The following is a 22,476-nucleotide window of genomic DNA, read 5'->3' on the forward strand; positions in this document are numbered from 1 at the left end:
CCCTCCCTCCCTCCTTTCTTTCTTTCTTTCTTTCTTTCTTTCTTTCTTTCTTTCTTTCTTTCTTTCTTTCTTTTTTTTTCTTTCTTTCTTTCTTTTTTTATTTCCTTCCTTCCTTCCTTCCTTCCTTCCTTCCTTCCTTCCTTCCTTCCTTTCCTTTCCTTTCCTTTCCTTTCCTTTCCTTTCCTTTCCTTTTCTTTCCTTTGTTTCCTTTCTTTCCTTTCTTTCTTTCCCTCTTTCGAGACAGAATCTCGCTCTGTCACCCAGGCTGGAATGCAGTGGCAAAATTTTGGCTCACCACAGCCTCTGCCTCCCAGCTTCAAGAGATTCTCGTGCCTCAGCCTCCCCAGTAGCTGAGACTACAGGCACCCGACACCACGCCCAGCTAATTTTTATATTTTTAGTAGAGACAGGGTTTCCACCATGTTGGCCTCGAACCCCTGACCTCAGGTGATCCACCCACCTTGGCCTCCCAAAGTGTGGGATTACAGGCGTGAGCCACTGCGCCCAGCCAACATTTCTTAGCTTAATGTTTGCATACTCCAGCTTTATCTCTTGGCAGCCCAAAGTAGATTTCTGGGTTCAACCAGAAGTTCCTTGAAAATTGTCAGACTTCATAGAAGTGTGGAATTGGGAGTCATGGATCTAGTACTGTACTTTCATTTACTGGCAAACCCCTTGGGACAGAGTATTAAGTTTGATAGACTTGGGTTCAAATCCTGGCTCTGCCACTTACTCTCTGTGGGAGCTTGTTACCTCTCTGAGCCTCAGTTTCTTCCAGATCTAGAGGGAGAATAGTATTTATTTTGAAAGGTTGTTGTCACAACTAACTTAAAAGTGTATAAAACGCCTAATCTAGGTTTGGCACTTCATGGGTGTTTAATAGGTGGGAATTATAATTTGGAAACGCTGGAGTGGGTGGGATGATGATCTGGGCAATGTATTATTATTAGTTTACTATTACCAGATCCAGATATATGCAGGGGAAAGCCAGCTTAGAATTCAAAAAGCCGCTTTACATAGCTACTTTTGTTAAATGGATGTCAAATAAATACGTAATGATATTTGCAATGTGACTTAATAAAGGCCTTCAGGGGTTTTTCCAGCTTTCACTGTTAGGACTTTTTCTGATAATAGTCCCACTTTCCTACTCTGATGTGTCCTCACTCAGGAGCACTGTCTGGCTCTCCCCACAGGGAGCTCGGGACAGTTTCCTGCCTGAAGTGTTGAGGTGAATTCTGTGCTCACTTTTCCTTTTTCTCTCCTTGTCTGACTCTCTCACCCTGAGATCTTATCGTCCTCTGGGAGGTATGTTAAGTGCTCTGCCAGGCTGTCTGTGCCTGGACTGTTTTTTCTCACTGCCAGTACCTCTTGGATTCCAATTCCAAACATGGTATCCATCTGGGGTCACCCTTTCTTCCGGTGCCAAGAGAGAACACATTCCAAATGGAACACAAGTGTGCCTCCCATGCTGGCTCTCCTCATTCTGCTTGGGAAAAACAGAGAGCAGGATGTGGCCGCGTCATCCCACATTGCTGGACTTTACCATCCTGTAGTGCTACTTTCCCTTGGGACTATTTAGGTTTTTCTGCTAAGAACCAAATTTGAAGACTGTCCCAAGAAACACGGAACCAAGGAAGTTTGCCAGAGCTCTGCAGGGAGAGCCAGAGCCTTGCTGAGGCGGGGTTGGGGAGGGGGGGAGAGGTGGGGTTGGAGAGAGAGAGAGAGGGAGAGAGAGATTTTTAAATTCTCCATGAAGTGTACTATGTTCCATCACTCCTTCCCAAAGCCACCGGAAGCATTCCTTCTAGGAAAGGTGGAGTTGGTGGTGAGAAGCTGGAGGTGAGAAGAACCCTGAACGGACGGATTCATTCATTTTCTGAATTTCCTATGTGAGGACGTATTAGAGCCCAGTGAGGCTTTGAGAGGTCCCAAAGATGAGCACCAACAGCAGCAGAGTGGGCCAGCTTCTCTTGCAGGCTTCAGCGTGCATTAGCTGGAAGCAGGATGTGGAAGGGGCTGTCTACCATTTAGCGAACTGCCTCTTACTCCTGGGCTTCATGGGAGGCAGTGGGGTGTATGGATGCTTCTATTTTTTTGGCTTCCTGAGTGCAGGTTACCTGTGCTGTGTGCTGTGGGGCTGGTTCAGTGCCTGTGGCCTGGACATTGTTCTTTGGAGCTTCCTGCTAGCTGTGGTCTGCCTGCTCCAGCTGGCACGCCTGGTATACCGCCTGCATGAGGACACCCTCGCTGAGGAGTTTGACCTCCTCTACAAGACGCTGTGCCTGCCCCTGCAGGTGCCCCTACAGACATACAAGGAGATTGTTCACTGCTGTGAGGAGCAGGTCTTAACTCTGGCCACTGAACAGACCTATGCCGTGGAGGGTGAGACACCCATCAACCGCCTGTCCCTGCTGCTCTCTGGCCGGTAAGCTACTCTGTCCATTGCCCAGAATTTCTTTCCCCTGCCCACACTTCTCATTTCCTAGTGTGTCCCTTTCCATTTCATGTCCCATTCCATTGAGGGAAGGATGTGACGAGTCAAACAAACCAAAATAGATTTTTCTAAGAGTGGGGTTGCTTCCTCTTTCTTGGCATTTTCCAAGAAGAAACCAGTTTGTGAGGCATCTTGGTTGACAAGAATGGTTGTGTGTGCCCTTGCTGCTGGAAGGTGTGCAGTGTGTGTGTCTTGAGCCTGGGCCTTAAAGAACCCCTCTGCCACCACCACACACATATTAGTGTGTCATGCCTAAGCTGCAGCAATATCTCTGTAAGCTTTGAAAAACTAACATTTCAATAGGGTTAATCTGTTCCTTATTCAAATTCAACATTTGCTAAGCACCAACTATATTCAGGGAACAATGCCAGAAATGGGAGATCGGGGAAGGGCGGTGGTTCTCATAATCCCTGTTCCCTGCCAAGGCATCAAGGAAACAGCCCCACTTGTATTTGGGGTACCTGTATGCAGCCAGGTAGGGAGAGTGAATACCCCTTGCCCACCTTTCCATTTCCAGTTGTTCTATTGAGGCTCTTGAAAACTAAGAAGTCAAGTACAGTACTGTAAATCTGAGGGCCTAACAATGGGAGAAGAGAAGTGATGCTTACGCCGATCTCATTAAGGCTTATGTGGAAGCACCGCCTCTTTTGGAGAAGGCTGACAGTCGGATATGGGCAGAGATGGTCTTAGTCAGGATCAGTGTATGCCCAGTCAACCTGGATGTGAATGTTGGGCACAGATATCTTTTGAGAAAATATCACGGGGCTCTGTGCTACACACTTAGTAGGTAATTGTGGATTTTTTGATACTGCCCTAGTGGCTCTTGAGCCCCACAACTCCCACTCCACCAGCTTTCTTGAGACCAGGAGAATGTGGTAGAAAAGGTAAGATGGCAATTAGAAGGCTCCAATTCCAAGAAAAAACAAATCGAATCCAGATAATACTGCCAACCACACAATGGGGAAAAAGTTTGACAATGATGCTAATTGTACTACAACTACCACTAATAGTAATAATACACGTTTATGTATTCGTTTATAGAACCTGAAATATCATGTATATATGTTTTGATTTCGTTTGAACTCAGAGGTCCTGGGTTGAATGAACTATGAGGGGAGACATTTTGTGGGGGTACATTTCATTTCATTTATTGGTGAACTGAAAGTGTAAACCAATGTGATTATTTCTAAACAAATATAAGTGTAAATACAAATACATATAACTGTTGCCAAAATGTTTGCACCTCTAGTTCCATGCTCATTCATGAGACCCAAGATGTTGTAACTCGTCTGTTCAAAGGAGGAAATTGAGACCAGCAGAAGTGCTTCCTCCAGTGTAGGGTGCTCATTTGCTGGAAGCATGTAGGGTTACTGTAGAGTTCAGGTAGGACAGATTTACGGTGGACTTGTATAAGATCACTTCCCAGTGAAGGGGAGAGGGGGGCTTGCCCTTGGTGTAGCTTTTCCTGGTATACTTAGCATCAAAAGGCCGAGTCAGAAATTAGACAATTTTGATTTTTTTTCTTGCCTTTCAAGGTTTGGAGTAAGAGTTTTGTTATCTTTCAGTGTCACCCTGTCTCAACTTTGCTGAGCTGGACATAGGGGAAAAGGCTTCTAGTCTATGACTGGGCTCTAGTTTTAAAGGAGAATCGCTGAACCCTGGGCTGGTTGCAGTAAGGGACCAAACATCTCAAAGCAGCAGACAAGAACTTTGTGCCAGGAGGTGGGGACTCTTGTGCAGACTTCCCCATCTCACATGCACACTGTTCTCTAGAGTCCCTCACTCAAACTTCAGAAGTCTTTTTGTTTTATTTAATAAAGGAAACCCATCTCTTTCAAAACTCAGAGAGGCAAAGTGACTTCCTCAGAGTCTGTCTTCCAGTTAAGCAGTGCTTAACTTAGACAGTTTCTCTCATATAAAATTCAAAACACAAACTTCCATACATACAACGCCCTGAGCAGGCAACTAACTATCTAAGCTATTCACATAGGAGAAGATCATCCATCATCCAGTAGATCAAGAAGGAAGAAGAGACAGATGATAAAGGGCACAGCATTCCAATATAAATGGCTTCAGCGAGCCATGAAGACCATTAGACACTATCTACACTCTATGGTCATCACTCTTTGGTGGCTTGCCTGGGTGGCCGAAATCGCCTAAGGATCTGACAGGTGCTGCAGCAGCACCATTCTCATCTGCTGTCTTCCTTTCCTAGGGAAGCTTTTCACTGAGGTTTTGATCCCCTTTTATTGTGACACAAGTGAGTTTTTTCCTTGGTTTCCTTTGTTGATTTATTCATCCTTCCTTTCTTGCTTCCTTCTTTCCTTGTTTTCCCCCTTCCATACATATTTATTCAGAGTGTTCCTATCTTCCAGTTTTAGGTTGTCAGATAATAAGTGCAATCGTTTTTTAATTGGTCATGGTCTTTGGTAATTTGTACACATGCATATATACCTAGGCATTCATTAAAAGCAAGGCTCAGGAGTGCTGATATCCCATCGGCCAGGACTTATCACATGCCTATGCCTAGCAGTCAGGGAAGTAGAGAAATGTTGATTTTTGCTCTGCAGTCATGTGTCCAGTTAAAATCTAGTACCATTAAGGAAGAGAAGAAAGCAGCTACTGGAGAACAGACTGCCACACTGGATTTCCCAGGTCTTTGTTCATCCCCATGTTTATCTGCTTCTCAATACCCTTTGCATCCCTCAAAATTCAGCTCAAATGTCATCTCCTTCAAGAAATCTGCTGCCCAAAGAGAACCAATCTCTCTCCCTCCTTTGTTACTGTTCCACAATAGCACCTATCACATTGACTTGCAGTCAGTTATTTATGTGCCTGTGACTTCCACTAAGTTGTGAAATCCTCAAAGACAAAGACCAGATTGTATCCATCTCTGCATTCCCAGATCTCCAGGGACATGGGAGATGCTCCATGAATGTTTGTTTAGCCAATAAACTTCCAGAAATAATGGAGGGATATCTCCACCAAATGAACAAGGTGTACCTTAGAGATCTTTTTCATCTTCCCCCTTTGCCTAATAGAGGCACCCCATTGTCCGATATAACTCACTTTAGAAGAGAGGTTAAAGATGGAACTCTGAGTTTTCTGGGCGGGGGTTGAGAAGGAAGGATAAAGCCCATACTGGATTCTAATCTTTTTCCAGATGTGGCATCACGTCTGAAATACATTCCCTGTCCTCAGGCATCGTCATACAGCCACAAGCGTACAAAGGCAGCAAGCAGCAATAGTAAGGCTCCTAACCCCTTAAGTTGTGAAACCAAGCCTGGGGTCATGGGCGAGTCAAGAGCAGTTGTTTAACCTGTTGGTAGTGTGGGATAAGAATATTCATAAAATTAAAGCGAATATATTAATTAGGATTTCTGGCTGCAGACAGCAACCCACTCTAGCAAGCAGAGGGATGGGGGGGGTGTGGAAAGGTCTTTATTTAAAAGATACAAGGATTTCTCATGAAACTCAAGGAAAGACATGCACCTGAGCCTCAGGTAGTACTAGAAACAAGAACGTGTCCTACTAGGACATTTTATGTGATTTCAAGTTTATTTTCTCTATAGCCAGTTGGGACCCATGCTTTTCAAAGTCTGAGTTACGTGACAAAAAAAGTTTTTTTTTAGCTCCTTCAGGGAGGAGTGTGTTAGTTTTGTTAATGTCTGATAATTGTCCCCATCCAAGGCATGATTTACACTCAATTCCATTTCCAAATTCGCAGGGAAGGAGTTTGATTGGCTCAGCTTGAGTTAGGTGTTCACCCTAGGACCATCAACTGGATAGGGTGCGTAGGATCTCATTGTCTAAAGAAACAAGCTATTATTGTACCTGTGGTTAGAGAGGTCAGGGAAGGGGTCATGCTGGGAGAGTCCACTACCATCTACCCAAAGCTCTAGTAATAGGGTGGCAACACGGTGTTATGCTAAGAACATAGAATTTTAGTTCTGCCACTCGATCGCTATGTAACCTTAAGCTCGCCACTCAACCCTTCTGACCACCAGTTTCCTTAGCTATAAAATACAGAAAATAATCTACCTTGAGGTGCTGTGAACATTATATAAGAGAACACTGGTAAAGTGTCTAGCAGAGTCTGGCATATACTGGACTTGTCACTTCCTTCAAAGTCTACAAAGTGGTTAAATGTAAGCATGGATCTTCACGTAGCTAATGGGAAGGAAGAAAGGAGAATCTGTGGAGCAGCGGCATCCAACAGAACTCTCTGTGATGACGGAAACGTTCTAGATCTATGTTGTACAACATGGTAGTCACAGGCCATATGCGGCTGTTGAGCACCTATAATGCAATTAGGTAAGGAACTGAATTTTTAATTTTATTTAATTTTAATTAGTGTAAATGTAAACTTAAATAGGCAGCAGCATTCTTTTCTCTTTTTTTGAGACAGAATTTTGCTCTTTTGCCCAGGCTGGAGTGCAGTGGTGTGATCTCGGCTCACTGCAACCTCTGCCCCCGAGTTCAAGTGATTCTCCTGCCTCGGCCTCCTGAGTAGCTGGGATTGCAGACATCTACCACCATGCCTGGCTAATTTTTGTACTTTTAGTAGAGATGGGGTTTGACCATCTTGGCCAGGCTGGTCTCGAACTCCTGACCTCAGGTGATCCACCTGCCTCGGCCTCCCAAAGTGCTGGGATTACAGGTGTGAGCCATTACACCGGGCCAGCAGCAGAGTTCTTGAGCAGTAATTTCCATCCTGGCTACACATTAGAATCACTGGGGTGATGTAAATACTAATAATATCCAGATTCTACCTAGAGAGATTCTTGTTTCATTGCTCTGGGATAAGGCCCAAGCCTAGGTGCTTTTTTAAAAGCTTCCCTGGGGCTTCTACTCTGCAGCCTGAGATTGAGAACCACCAGTAAGGAGGAGGAGGAGGAAAATGAGGGTTCAGGAAGTCTCAATGGGTTCCATTTCTGAACCATTTGCATGCAGTAACTAGGCTGGCTAGTCTAGCTTTGGGTTTTGCCATGCTTTAGGCAAAGTATTTCTACAGGAAGATTCATGTTAATTAGCTACACCTAACTTCAGAATAGGTGACTTGGGGAGCCATTTTCTTTTTCCCACATGATCTCTTCTCTTCCCTTGCCAGGGTTCGTGTGAGCCAGGATGGGCAGTTTCTGCACTACATCTTTCCATACCAGTTCATGGACTCTCCTGAGTGGGAATCACTACAGCCTTCTGAGGAGGGGGTGTTCCAGGTAACAGGGAGCCCCGTGGCAGCACCGCCTCACCCCGTCCCACTGTAGCCCAGCAATATCCGTGCCTCCATGTTTCCCCTCTCACATCTGTCCTTTGCACCACTGCCAGTGTAAAGCTACAGGCCGGGCACTCTTCCTCTGTGTAAAGAGTTCCTGGGCTCCTAGCCATAGGTGAGGTAGGGTAGGAAGATACTGGCCCCTGGGTAGACCATGTTACTTGAATGTTTAAACTCTTCTGGAACACCCTAGTGCCACAAGATAAAAACCCACACTCCTTACAGGGTAACTTAAACCTTTTAGTGCTCTCTAGCCACATTCCCAGCTCTCCCTCCTTCATATTTTTTGCTCATACTAGCCATGCTGAACCACTAGTACTTACCTAAACACACCACATTGTTTTGCAGCTCTATGCCTTGGCCCCTACTTTCCCCTCTGAAATGCATTTCCCTTTCTAGATGAGACCGTGGCACCTCACTTCCTCTGTGAAAACTGCCCAAATTGACCTCACCAACATCCACCCCACAGCCTAGCGCTCCTGTGTGCCTGTTCTAGTCCTTTTACTTATGCTAACTGGTGCACATCTTGCTCTCTGTTCTAATAATCTGGTCTCCTTTCTGTCTTCTGCACCGTGAACTCCTTGAAGTAAAAATCTAGGCTTTTCCCTCTCTGTTCCCAGATTCTAAAGGAAAGTACCTGGAGCACAGCAGCTGTTCAGTAAAGAATTGCTGGCTGGGCGTAGTGGCTCACGCCTGTAATCCCAGCACTTTGGGAGGCTGAGGCGGGAGGATCACGAGGTCAGGAGATTGAGACCATCCTGGCTAACACGATGAAACCCCGTCTCTACTAAAAATACAAAAATTAACCGGGCGTGGTGGCGGGCGCCTGTAGTCCCAGCTACTCGCGAGAATGGTGCGAACCCGGGAGGCGGAGCTTACAGTGAGCTGAGATTTCACCACTGCACTCCAGCCTGGGTGACAGAGCAAGACTCTGTCTCAAAAAAAAAAAATTGCTGAACTGGTTTCCCACTGGGCAGCTGATGTCCCAGAGGACTCCATGGGGCATTCACATACATGCTCCAATGCAGGTGCCTGGCTGCCTGGCCCCTACTTTTCTTATCTCTGCCAATCCCTCAGGCTTTGGTCACTTTCTCTGTAGCTCTCACTTACTGAATGGCTAGCATGTGGCAGGCACTACATATCATATTGCCTCATTGATTCTCACAACAACTCTATGGGTTGAATATGATTATTACCCCATTTAACAACTGAGGAAACTAATGCCCAAAAACATCAAGTAATTTGCCCAGGGTCTTCAGCCAGAAAGTGACAAAGCCAAGTTGCCTGGATCTACCATTTCTGTTCTTTATTAAAATGGGAGGGTCACCAGAAGAGTGGAGTTTACACACACACACACACGCACATGCGTGCACACACACACGCACACACTCACTCACCCCTTTAAGGACTCCCCTGCCTGGATAGTTTGCTGGAACTGGAAACACTGGGTTCCATGTGTCTCCTACTACTTTTATCAGGGAGTCCCTCAAACCAACATATGAGCCAACCCCGGAACAGACACACACAGGCATTGCTACCTGGCAGGGCCTGCTTCCGCCCCCACCCTGACACTTGGCTCTGTGATAATAATGGAGCCTGAGAGGCAGTCCTGATCCCACTGCCAGGGCCACCAGCCGCAGATCCACTTCCATCGTGTTCCTACCCTGACCTCCCTCCACACACCCTCTCTAACTAGCCCAGAAACCTTCTTCAGGAACTCTCAGGCACATGAGAACCTCTAGGAGGGCTGAGTCAGGACCTGAGCCAGCTGGACCGGGGCGCTTTCTGACACTGACATGAAGGAACAGGTGGTAGGTAAGCCGGGTGTCCTCCCCTAAGTTACGCTCAAGAGGAAGGGCTGTAACCCCACATGGCCTCTCAGCCTGGAATGTAGGTGCGGTCATATTCCTCCCATTTATATTTTTAGTGTGCACCTCCTTTGGGAGCAATCAGAGCCACACATTTGCTATTGGCTGTGTAAAGTCCCATTTCCTCTTTGCAAATGTCAAGTGTTATCTTAAGTTAGAGTTCATCCTGTCCTTGCCTTTTGCAATTACATAGTCTTTGTTGACTGAGAGCAATCCACAGTGACAGCCTAAATTATAATTCACATTGTACTTAACACAAATCAATCAGCATTCCACCACACCTCTCAACAATTCAATTAAGTCAGAATGCATTGTGTGTTCGGCACTGTGACACTCATTAGTCACCGAGAACACAGCACAGGAGGGATCACACAGAAATCATCACTGTTTTTCTAATTTGCATCCTATCTTACTGAACCTAAGTCCTATTTACATAGATTATCTCATTTACTTCATTCAACCAGGCTGGCCAGCATGGTGAAACCCCATCTCTACTAAAAATACAAAAATCAGCCAGGCACAGTGGCAGGTGCCTATAATCCTAGCTACTTGGGAGGCTGAGGCAGGAGAATTGCTTGAACCCAGGAACTGGAGGTTGCAGTGAGCCGAGATCACGCCACTGTACTCCAGCCTGGGTGACAGAGCAAGACTTCGTCTCCGGTTGGGGGAGGAGGGGAGGAAAGTGACATTAGGTTGTTTTGCAACATACAAGATTGGCTGTCTTCCCTTGATTCATTTATTCACTTCAGTTATATTTATTGAAAACTTAGTATGTACCAGGCACTGTTAAAAGGGCTTGAAATATATCAGTGAATAGAACAGATGAAGGTCCCTCCCCTCATGAAATTTACATTCTCATAATGGAGTCAAAAAGCCATAGACAAAATGAATCAGTAAATTATATAATATGTTAGAGGATAATAACTGCTAGTTAAAAAAAAGAAAGCCTAGAGTAGTGTAAGGGAGATATGGTTGCAATTTTAAATAGGGTGGTCATGGAAATCCTTGTTAAGCAGGTAACATTTGGGCAAAAACCTGAGAGAGGTGACAGGTGAGGTCTGTGAATATCTGGGAAAAGCATATCAGACAGAGGAAAGAGCCAGTGCAGAGGTCCTGAGGTGGGGCCAGTGGTGTTTGACTCACAGAAAGGAGGACAGTGGACCTGGAATGGAGAGAGGAAGGGGAGGGAATAGCAGGAGAGAAAGTTGGAGAGGTGACAAGGTAGCAAGATTATGTAGGGCCATAACATATATTGTCTAGATACAGCCAAAAGGATTTTCTAAAGGGTTGGATATAGTATGTGAGAGAAAGAGATCAAGGAAGACTCTAAGGCTTTTGGCCTGAGGAACTGGACGGGTGGTGCTGCTTTATCTCATCTGAGATAAAGAAAGCTGCAGGTATAGCTGCCTTCGGAGGACTAGGAGGTTCAGTGTTTTATGTTAGGTTTGCATCATCTGTGGACATTTAGATGGAGATGCTGCATAGGCAACTGGATATTTAAGTCTGGAATTCAGGAATGAGATCTGGGCCTGAGATACAAATTTGGGAGTTGGTTGTATACAGATGATATTTAAAGCCATTGGATAGGATGAGCTCACCAAGTGAGTGAGTGTGGATGGAAGAGGGAATGGTTCAAGAGCGGAGTCCTGGGATACTTTAGTGGTAAGGAGTTGGAGAGAAAAGGAGAAAGCAGCAAAGGAACTTGAAAAGGAACAATCATGAGATTGGACCAGGAGTGTATGGCATCCTGGGAACCAAGAAAAGAAGGTGTATCAAAGAGGAGGGGGATATTGATGGATGCCATGAAAAAACATCAGACTCAGCAGCTTAGAGGTCACTGGTGACCTTAACAGGAGCAGTGTTTGTGGACTGCTGGGGACAAAGTCTATCGGTTTAAGAGAGTGAGAAGAGAGGAATTGGAGACAGTAAGTATAAACAGGTTTTTTTTTCTTTATGAGTTTTGCTAAAAAGAGAAGCAAATTAGTGGAGTGATAGTCAGGGAAGTGAGGTCAAGAAAAAGAATTTTTATTTGTAAAATTTTGTTTTATTTTAAGATGGAAGAAGTAACAGTATATTTCTAAGAAGGTTCACAGTCTTTGTGTTTGGCTTTAAGGACATTATTTACATTCGGCTTAGCTCTTGCTCAAACACACCTGCTTCATATTTGGTACTCTCATTTCTTTTTGGGAATTGTTCATAAGTACATCTAAGGTACAGGCTATGGCAGATTGTGACAACTACTTGCTGAACTATTAGTCATGGACAGATTGTATTATTTTCAGAATTATTTCTCATGAGGTAAGAGAGAATAAGTAATTTATCTGACATCATACAACTGATAGAGGTAAAGTTGAAACATGAAACCACTTCTGGCCTCAATAATGTAGTTTAGGTCCTGATTGCAGTGCTAACAATTAGTAGGGAAAAGTTGAGAGGAGGAAATTAATAAAGGACGTGGGGGAGGGGTATAGCAGAAAAGAAGGAAGAGGAGGTTAGTGGGAGATCTGGTAGGCAATGCAGGAATGAAAAGGATTATATATAATCTCTAATAAAGAACGTTTAGAAAGCTACCCTACCTTCAATTTGACAATTCATATAAAGTACTTAACACAATGCCTGGCACCTCTTCACAAATGTTAGCTGCTAACCTCATTATCATCATCATTTCCACTGTCTCCATCCACAAAAATATATCATGAACTCTGCCAGCCCAAAGTATTAGGGTCAATTAGATTATTAAAAATTGTGTGATTCTGCACCCTTTTCCTGCACTGTCATAAGCATGTTTCCATTTTAACCACAGCTTTACCACTCATCATTATTGTGACAAGGATTTATCACGCATCTGCTGCATGCCAGGCACATGTTATTGTTTATTTCCCATGCAAGCATAATTTAACCTTGCATCATGGGCACATAGTGAGTGCTCAGAAATTTCTAGATGAATAAACAAATGGAGAATGGGGTGCCCTTTGATTTTCTGCACTTTAGAGTTTGTCTTCCTCTATGCCCTTTTTCTGATTTCAGTCATCAGATCCTTTTGGTTACTTGAAGTGGCCAAGTTAAGAGTAATTTTATGGACCCAAATCCCAGGCCCATGCTTCATCCACATGATGTAGCTTGGCATACCTCATCAGAAGCTTTTTCTCAAACTGAACTTTCCAGCTCTTTTTGTGTCCCTACCCCAATATCTTATCCTTCCTCTGTCTTGAAATGAATAGTTGTCAGCATTTCAAACACTCTTCAGAGCACCAGAAGGCCCTTTCTTTCTCTATCTCAAAATCATAAGACTCAGAACCTTCTGCAGTCACTAGTATCATTAGCCATGGAACCACAGAATTGGAGCTGAGGAAAATGGGTGTGGAACCTGAGGCTCCAGGAAGTGATGGGTGAGTGACTAAATGGCTGATCCCAGGGCTCCTGATACTAGACACCCCCTATCAGTGCACACAAGTGAAAGTCATCTACTAGACCTCCTCCAGGCAAGGTCATAGAGGGGTACTCCCACACAGCTTCTTCAGTAAAAGTACAGCTGTTTTCCAAGTGACTGTGTGATCTCTGTGCTCAGCATGGACAAATTTTCTAGTTTAAACCTTTACTGTCTGCTTCTGACCCCTCTCAGGTCACTCTGACTGCTGAGACCTCATGTAGCTACATTTCCTGGCCCCGGAAAAGTCTCCATCTTCTTCTGACCAAAGAGCGATACATCTCCTGCCTCTTCTCGGCTCTGCTGGGTTATGACATCTCAGAGAAGCTCTACACTCTCAATGACAAGCTCTTTGCTAAGTTTGGGCTGCGCTTTGACATCCGCCTTCCCAGCCTCTACCATGTCCTGGGTCCCACTGCTGCAGACCCAGGACCAGAGTCCGAGAAGGGTGATGAGGAAGTCTGTGAGCCAGCTGCGTCCCCTCTTCAGGCCACGCCAACCTCTCTCCAGCAAACACCTCCTTCTTCTCCCCCTCCAGCTGCCACCAACTTTCCTGCACCTCCTTCTTGGGCCAGGTTGTCCAGGCCAGACAGCGGCATCCTGGGTGAGGACTCCACCAGTCTGGTGCTGGAGGATTTTGAGGAGGTGTCAGGATCAGAATCATTTATGGATTATAGGAGTGATGGGGAGTACATGAGGTGAAGGGAGAACTAACATGGGCACAGCCACCGGCTCAGGATCCTATGTAAGTACTCAGAAGGCAGCTGCCGCACATTCCTGTCAATGGCTGGCCTTAACTCAGCTTGTTAGGGAAAAAAAAAAAAAAAAAAAAAAAATCATTTGTGGAACATCTCCTCTTAGAGGACTCACAGAAAGTGGCATTAACCCAACTTTGCAGATAGCAACTCACTCTGGGTGCATGCAAGGCATGAAGGGATTTTAAAAACTCATTCATTATTAACTGTGATTGCATTTTGGAAAGTGGACTGGTTGATATGTTGAGCCAGGAAGGTAGATTGCTAAGCATTTTTGCAAGTTTGTTCTAATAGCTGACGCCACAGCTGGAGTTAAAGGGGCTTTTATTTGTGGCATGCATTTTAAAAGAAAAAGAATGTGGCAGGGTGCTAATTCCGATTGCTTGTCTTTCCTGGTATAGAGGCTGTCCTGGAAAGCAGTTGTTATTTAGCCTAGACTGGGCAGGCATGCAATTTAAAAAATTGCATATTTTAAAGAGGATTGTGATTATGGGCTAATAGCTCGGGGAGGAAAATGTCCTCATCTTGCTTTCTTCTCACCCAGTGAAGAATGTGTTTGTTGATCACACAGACAGAGGACTAGATACTGCTATGAATAAACATTACTATGATCAGATAGGTATATGGCAGCCTGGCTTTCCCCAGTCACCCACACCTGTGGGAGGTAGGATGTGTATAAATCCTGGAGGGCCTAATGGTGCATGCAGGATTTCCCTCGCAGAATTTCCCTCACCAGAGAGTCTACAAGAAAGTCTGTGCCCAGTGGTTCTGGGAAATTGCTCTTATGTTCCCCCGGCTGCCTCACAATGCTGTGACGTTTTTTTCTGTAACTCCACCCAACCATGATGTAGGCCTGAATTTCCTGAGGAAAATCCCATTGTTCCAATTTGGAAGGCGCTTCCCACTGTTCTTTAGAAAGCACCAATAAATTACCTGAGAAACTAGCCCAGTGAGGAAGGCCTCCAGAGTACATGAAATGAATGAGTGAATGTTTGTCTATTCTGAAAAACAGGTTATATAAACGATGAAAGAGGCCTCGGAGGTGACTGATGAAAGGTTAGAGATTTGGTTTTATAGATATGGAATTTACAATCTCCTGTGTTACCAGCGTCCTTAGAACCATAGTTCAGCTGATTCTGAGGTAATTCCAAGGATCAGTCTAACACCCCAGATCACTTTGTTGAGTTCCTCCAAGTGTGCATTGGCCACTCTGATCACTCCTTTCCCTCTGTGCAGCTGTTCGCCTTCCTACTCATTCATCCTGCATCCACGCATGCTCCTTATGACCTGTGGATCCCTCTTGATCCAACTTGCCCATCCACCTATACAGTCTCTCTTCAACTCACAGCAGCTCTGTTTTCTCATGTTGTTCTTCCTGGTTTTCTCTCTTTTCTTGGTTCTATTTTTCTCTTCTTTCTTCTCCAATTTCTTCTTAGTCCTTGATTGCCTCCTCCATTTGCTGGGTTTTTTTTTGTTTTTTTTTTTCTTTTCTTTCTTGAGACAGGGTCTCACTCTGTCACTCAGGATGAAGTGCAGTGACACGATGTGGGCTCACTGCAACCTCTACCTCCAAAAGCTCAACTGATCCTCCCACCTCAGCCTCCCAAGTAACAGGGATTACAGGCACATGTCACTGTGGCTGGATAATGTTTAATTTTTAAATGTTTTTTGTAGAGACAAGGTCTCCCCATGTTGCCCAGGTTGTTCTGGAACTCCTGGGCTCAAATGATCCTCCTGCCTTGGTCTCCCAAAGTGCTAGGATTACAGGCACGAGCCAGCATACGTGGCCAGTTTGCTGCTCTTAAGTGTCCGTTTTCTTCCGTCTTCTCAGTTTATTTCTCCCTCTTCAGTTGTCTCTTGTTTTCTTCCATTTTATTGTTCATACATTTATCTCTCCTATTACCTCCTTTTTTCTTTCCCACTTTTTTGCCTTGCTCTATCTATTCTTCCTCCTAAACACCCTGTACCCCCATCTTATTAGTTTTTAATCCTAACTCTCCCAAAGATCAGTACTTTTCCCTTTGCCTATAAAGAAAACCATGCGGCCGGGCACGGTGGCTCAGGCCTGTAATCCCAGCACTTTGGGAGGCCGAGGCGGGCGGATCACGAGGTCAGGAGATCCAGACCATCCTGGCTAACACGGTGAAACCCCGTCTCTACTAAAAATACAAAAAAATTAGTCGGGCCTGGTGGCCGGAGCCTGTAGTCCCAGCTACTCGGGAGGCTGAGGCAGGAGAATGGCGTGAACCCGGGAGGCGGAGCTTGCAGTGAGCTGAGATCCGGCCACTGCACTCCAGCCTGGGCGACAGAGCCAGACTCCGTCTCAAAAAAAAAAAAAAGAAAGAAAGAAAGAAAAGAAAAAAAAGAAAACCATTCAAGTGAAGGTGTAAAATCCCCAACTTTAGGAATATTTTCCAAACATCAGGAGACAGACAGCACGGGAAATGAGAAAGAGACCAAGACTGGGAATCCAAAGTCCTAGCTTCTATGTCTGGCTTTGCGCTAATCAAATACGTGACTTTTTTGCAAACCATACAACCTCTCTAAACCTTACTTTCTTCGTTTGAGCGTGTTGGACCAGCTGTCCCCAGGAACCCTCTTGGATTTATCTGAGAAGGCAAAGATAAGTTTTTCAAAGGAAGAAAAGAGGAGTAGTCAGACCACAGTTCAGTAGACACGAGCCCCAGGACATCTGAGTGTCTTTCAGCAAGAACTCTCTGCGGTATTTCACTACAGTTTCTCTGGCACCTTGGGACTCTCCCCCACGCTTGTGGTGGTGGGTCTTGCTTCACTAGAAGTTCCCTCCATTCTGTGGCTGTGAAGAATCTATCACCTATCATGTGATTACAGTGCAGATTTTTTTTTTTTTCCTTTTCCTTTTTTCTCTTTCTTTTCTTTCTTTCTCTTTCTTTCTTTCTTTCTTTCTTTCTTTCTTTCTTTCTTTCTTTCTGTCTGTCTTTCTTTTCTTTCCTTCCTTCCTTTCTTTCTCTCTCTCCTTCTCTTTCTCTCTTTCTTTCTTTTCTTTCTTTCCTTCTTTTCTTCTTTCTTTCTTTTTTCTTTCTCTCTCTTCTCTCTCTCTCTCTTTCCTTCCTTCCTTCCTTCCTTCCTTCCTTCCTTCCTTCCTTCCTTCCTTTCTTTCTTTCTCTCTCTCTCTCTCTCTTCTCTCTCTCTCTCTCTCTCTCTCTTTCTTTCTTTTCTTTCTTTCTTTCTTGACAGAGTCTTGCTCTGTCCCCTAGGCTGCAGCACAGTGGCGCGATCTCAGCTCACTGCAAGCTCCGCCTCCCGGGTTCACGCCATTCTCCTGCCTCAGCCTCCCGAGTAGCTGACACTACAGGCGCCGGCCGCCACGCCCGGCTACTGTTTTTGGTATTTTTGGTAGAGACGGGGTTTCACCGTCTCCATCTCCTGACCTGGTGATCCGCCTGCCCCGGCCTCCCAAAGTGCTGCAATTACAGGCGTGAACCCCCGCGCCCGGGCTACAGTGCAGATATTTTATGTGAGAGGAGATCACAACTCAATCCCCAAGCCCTCAACCCTTAATACATACTATCGTATGAAATGCCTCTTCCCAAATTCAGCCTTTTCTAAAACTCAAGATGAGAAAACTGCTGATGAGGCTCACTTTCTAAAATACCGGAATTCGCAATATGGAGAGAATAGGTTTTTCATGTTTCGTTGTTTAAGCAATAGAGAGAAAGGAAAATTATGTTGTTTACTTTTTAGGCCATAAAGGTTTTCAGAACAACTTGAAAACATGATCAAATTAGCCAAACTTCTGACAGTTTTCAATGTAGTCTGTGATAATGGGATAATTTAGCCTCAGTTCTTTTTCTGGAATTGTGTTTTGGATGTTTGGTTTTACTCATTTACCATCAAACTTGCTGTAAGGTTATTACTGTAACTAATAGGCCTATTCCCTTATGATTGGGAGCAATTTACTGTTGTTTCTTTCACAAAGTACGGCACCATTCACTATCTATTTCCTGGCTCTTTAGTTATCAAAATTTTAAGCTCATTGCTATTCATCCCAGCATAGCACTTATATGAGAGGCATGAAGCTGGCTGAATTCTGCATCGTTAGGGATGACACAGTCTCATTACATTGATACCAGCGCTTGTCTCTCACACCAATCCAAATTAAGACCAACTGAAAATAGCCAAAGTTTCCTCTTGAACTCCTTGTTGAAGACACATCTGTGTTTTAGTCTGGTGGTACCCAAAATTGAACAAAAAATGGGTGCTGCTTCTCTTAACAGGCAAAATTATGCTGCAGGATAATGTATTCATGCAGGGTCTTCCAGTCAGACCCCAAATTATCCCTGCCTTCACTAGAATTTTTCTGTTTAATTCTATGGCCACTCTCCACAGGGATCCATTCTGTGTCTTACTTATAGGAGATGCTCAGTGAATGAAGGATTTATCTTTTAGAAATGCAGCTCTGATGTAGTCTGTTGAGTGAAATAATGAATCCATTATCACAGACTAAATTGAAAGATGTCCGATATCTGGAGGATTTTAATTTTGTTTCACATTGTTCTGAAAACTCTGTGGCCTGGAAAGCGAAAACTGTACTGTTTCTTTTCTCCCTATTATTTAAATAAACAAATGATGAACAGATTACAAAACGGAAGACACTCGAGGTAAGGGAAGGAGCCCCTCGACAGGAGGATCAGACATAGTACCAAGGGCCAGAGAAATGATTCGATAAACACTTACTATTTACCATGTATTTCAGGCTTGGTTCTAGGTAATCACATGATAAGTAGTTGAAAGAACTGAAAATGTTTAATCTGCCAGAAAAGGGCAAGGGTAATGTCTTCAAATTTTAAAAAGAATGTGAATTAGAACTTGACTTAATTTGGTGTAGTTTTTGTGGGCAGAAATTGAATGGCTGAAAGTTACAAGAAGGATTTTAGCTTAGTATTGATACTGGATTGTTCATGGGTAGTGAGAGTTACTCATCACTGGAAGAGTTCAAGCAGGGGCCAAAAGAAATCTCAGAGATTTTATAAGGTGATTCATGCTCTGGGAAAAGGATGCCTTGGATTATTGCTGTTAGAGTACCTTCTAACTCTAGGATTCTGTGGTTCTAAGATCTGGACTCTAGTCTTGCCATTCACCTGCCATCAAGAGCAGGTTCCTCATCTGAAGGACAGGACCAAGATGGCTCTGTCTACCTTATCAGGTTGCTGTGAGGAGTGATTGTGATAAAATACATAAAGGCAGTTTTTAAGCTGTGAAGCACTAGTTAAATGTGTAGCATATTTTAAGATTCTGTTGTATGTACAATTATTTAGCAGTCTCTCTCTTTTATCAGAGATAGATGATTTTCCCTCTTATTTCCCCCAGTTTGGCTTTTCAGGGAAGGTGGCAGCTGTCAGAATCCCCTGACAACAAAAGGTACAGCAAAAAGTGGAGGCCTAAAGAAAACACGTGCTAGCCCCTTAGCCCCTGAATAACTAAGTCACACCCCAGTCTGCTCTCCTTCATCTGTTTGGGAGGAGGCAGATTAGAGTCATCAGGCTCTTCCCCTCAGAAGCAGCTGTAAGGTATTTGGTAGCTGTCAGTGCTAGCAAATAGCGCTTTTCTCACAGAACTACTGGAAAGAGTCCTGGCACAGAAAACTTGCTCTTGAAAGTGACACGGCCAGAGCAGTGGTCTCTAGAGGGTCGTGCCACCTCTACCTGCCACAGGTTCCATTGTCAGTCAGGTAAGTTAGAGGCAGCAGGTCCCCACCTGCCCTCTGGATCACAGCAGCCTGGGGCTGCTCCAGAGTCATGTTTCCACTTCTGCCTTACAGGCCTCATTTTCCTACCCATCTTTCTGTAAAAATGAAAGTCATGAGTCTTATGAAACTTATCAATATTCAATACAGGCTTTTTTTTTTCCTTTAAATTGGATAGGGTTAGGTAAGAAGTAGAGTTCTGTAGAATGTTCATAGGAAGCAACAAAAGTTGATCTCTTGATCTCTACAATAGGAGAGGACTGGGCTACATACCTTCAAAGCTGACTTGCCCTAATATTCTAGTACGAAATGATTCAAAGGTACACCTGCCCCTCTCATGTCAGGCAGTGAGTACAGCTAAAACACTGGGAATTGATAGAGGAAAAGAAAAAAACTGAAAAGAACCTTTTGAAGTTAGACAAACGGTCCAGAGACATAGTGCTAAAATCCTGCCTCTTTTTCTTTCCACAGCTTCTAGAATTCCTCTCCAGAGCTACTCTCCAGTTATATCCAGGGGACAGGCCCCTTTGGCTCCAACCCACACGCCTGAACTTTAAGGATCATTGGACTGTCTTCTCTGTGGCCAGCACAGCTCTCTTCTGTGCTCACAGACTGGCACTGATAGGCATGCCTCTTTCCCCACCCACTGGAAGGCTCACAGGCAAGGTGAGAGAGGACACAGAAGGTGCCAACACTGTCGCTACAGTAAGGACCTTGAGTGACTTTGAGAAATTCACCATCATAAGCCTTCCTTCAGGAGCAGGCATTGGAAGTGCAGAGGCACAGATTCCATTCTTTACCAGCTGCAGAATCTTGGGCAAGTTGCATGGCCTCTGTGAGCCTCATCGGTAAACAGTGGGGGTTATGAAACCCACCTCACAGGGTTGTTGTGAGGATCCGATGAGTTGATTTAGGTAAGCACCTAGCACATGGCATGGCACCAAGTAAGCACTCAATAAATCACTCAATTCTTTTCCCTATGTTGTTTCTTTGCATTGTCTGAAAGAATCAGTGGAGTCAAAGATCCAGCTTTTCACTGATGATTATTTTTTATTTTTCAATCAAAATTCAAATTTATGGAAGTGGAAATTTTAAAACCTCGTTTTCCCTTAGACTGTGACATTTAACTTACATCTCTTTTTCTATTGATGAACCTAGTATTAAACAATAGTTTTTAGAGGAACTTTTACAAACTTAGTTTATTAGGTTTTCTTAAACATCTTAAAGTAGATTTATAAATTTAATATATTCTATTTTCCTTTTTCTTTAAACACTTCAACAATATTTCAGTTATCTATTGCTGTGTAATATCAATCCCTAAAATAGTGACTTAAAATAGTCCTAATAATTTGTTGTCCCCATGAGTGTGGGACCTGACTGGGCTCAGCTAGGCGGTTCTCACTCAGGGTTTCTCATGTTGTTTCAGTCAGATAGTGGCTCACTCTAGAATCATCCCTAAGGCTTCTTCACTCACCTGTCTGGGAAGACTCAAACAGCTGAGGGCTGAAACAGCTGGGAATCCTTGGGCATCTCTCCCTCTCAATAGCTTTTTCGTTTTTGTTGCTGTGTGCTCTTTGTATCACTATACCACAATTTATTTATCCCATCTACAATTGATGGGCATTTGGATAGTTTCCAGCTTGGGGCAATTACAAATAGTGCTGCTATGAACATTCTTGTACATGTCTTTCAGTATACATATGTATACATATCTTGGATATATACCTAGGAATGGATTTACTCAAGCATTGGGTAACCCTAGAGGGCTGTTGTGGAGAGTAACCAAAGCAATAAACAAACAACAAAAAAGTACACTGGGCCAGGTGCAGTGGCTCACACCTATAGTCCCAGTACTTTGGGAGACCGAGGCAGGTGGCTCACTTGAGGTCAGGAGTTTAAGACCAGCCTGACCAACACGGTGAAACCCTGTCTGTACTAAAAAATACAAAAGGTAGCTGGGCGCGGTGGCAGTCGCCTATAATCCCAATTACTCGGGAGGCTGAGGCAGGAGAATTGCTTGAATAAGCTGAGAGGCAGAGGTTGCAGTGAGCCAAGATTTGCGCCATTGCACTCCAGCCGGGGCAACAGAGCAAGACTCCATTTCAAAAAAAAAGTACACTGTACGCTGTAAATTGAGATTCAACAAACCTGGATGTGGTGCCACTGCCCAGCCTGGAGGATCACCAAGGCAGGGCTGTCATTACACACCTATGGCATATAGCAGTGGTTTCTCAAGATGAGGACCTCTTTAATCCCTTTTGCCTGCCAAAGAATCAGACCTTACATTGTCGAAGTTGTGCTTTTATTATCTAATGGTGTTTGTAAGGCAAAAGACATTTGGATTTCAGTAGGATTTTTAGATAAATTTACAGATAGAAATTCGCCACAACAGTCTCTTTATATATTTGAAAAATAGCATTACATATATGTATAAAGCAAAACCCATGAGAGACCCTGGGGAGAAGAATTGCCTGGAGGGGAAACTAAGTCCATCTCCAGTGTTCAGTACCTCTTCTCTTTCTGTTTTTCTTTTTTTGAGACGGAGTCTCGCTCTGTCGCCCAGGCTGGAGTGCAGTGGCACAATCTCGGCTCACTGCAAGCTCTGCCCCCTGGGTTCACGCCATTCTCCTGCCTCAGCCTCCTGAGTAGCTGGGACTACAGGCACCCGCCACCACATCTGGCTAATTTTTTGTTTTTTTTAGTAGAGATGGGGTTTCACAGTGTTAGCTAGGATGGTCTTAATCTCCTGACCTCGTGATCTGCCCACCTCGGCCTCCCAAAGTGCTGGGATTACAGGCGTGAGCCACCGCGCCCAGCCACACCTCTTCTCTTTCTATTTTTGACACCCTGGTTTCCTGTAGACACCCACACAAATCTTGAGGTAGAAGTGAAAACAATACCGTCAGCAGTTTTACGTCTGTCTTTGTCATTG

General features: G+C 44.3%; 2 protein-coding genes across 3 annotated transcripts in view; both read left to right on the forward strand.

Annotated features, from left to right (window-relative positions):
* Positions 1–2,384, forward strand: part of COX17 (cytochrome c oxidase copper chaperone COX17) — a 20,492-nt gene extending 18,108 nt beyond the window's left edge. The window contains exon 3 of the mRNA XM_017891574.1: positions 2,295–2,384. The gene's annotated coding sequence lies outside the window, so the exon portion shown is untranslated. The remainder of the gene's footprint in view (positions 1–2,294) is intronic.
* On the forward strand, positions 1,486–20,524 carry POPDC2 (popeye domain cAMP effector 2). Of its 2 annotated transcripts, none has more exons than XM_017891548.1 (4): positions 1,486–2,425; positions 7,605–7,713; positions 13,260–13,809; positions 20,016–20,524. In XM_017891548.1, exons 1-3 carry the CDS (start codon positions 1,935–1,937, stop codon positions 13,764–13,766), a joined length of 1,107 nt encoding a protein of 368 aa, XP_017747037.1. In that variant the 5' UTR covers positions 1,486–1,934; the 3' UTR covers positions 13,767–13,809; positions 20,016–20,524. The 2 variants fall into 2 exon arrangements, with proteins under 2 accessions (XP_017747037.1, XP_017747045.1); XM_017891556.1 differs by having other exon boundaries at positions 13,260–13,668.
* The last annotated feature ends 1,952 nt before the right edge of the window (positions 20,525–22,476 follow it).

This window comes from Rhinopithecus bieti, unplaced genomic scaffold (genome assembly GCF_001698545.2).
Source record: "Rhinopithecus bieti isolate Rb0 unplaced genomic scaffold, ASM169854v2 scaffold_759, whole genome shotgun sequence".
In the NCBI taxonomy this organism is placed as follows: domain Eukaryota; kingdom Metazoa; phylum Chordata; class Mammalia; order Primates; family Cercopithecidae; genus Rhinopithecus; species Rhinopithecus bieti.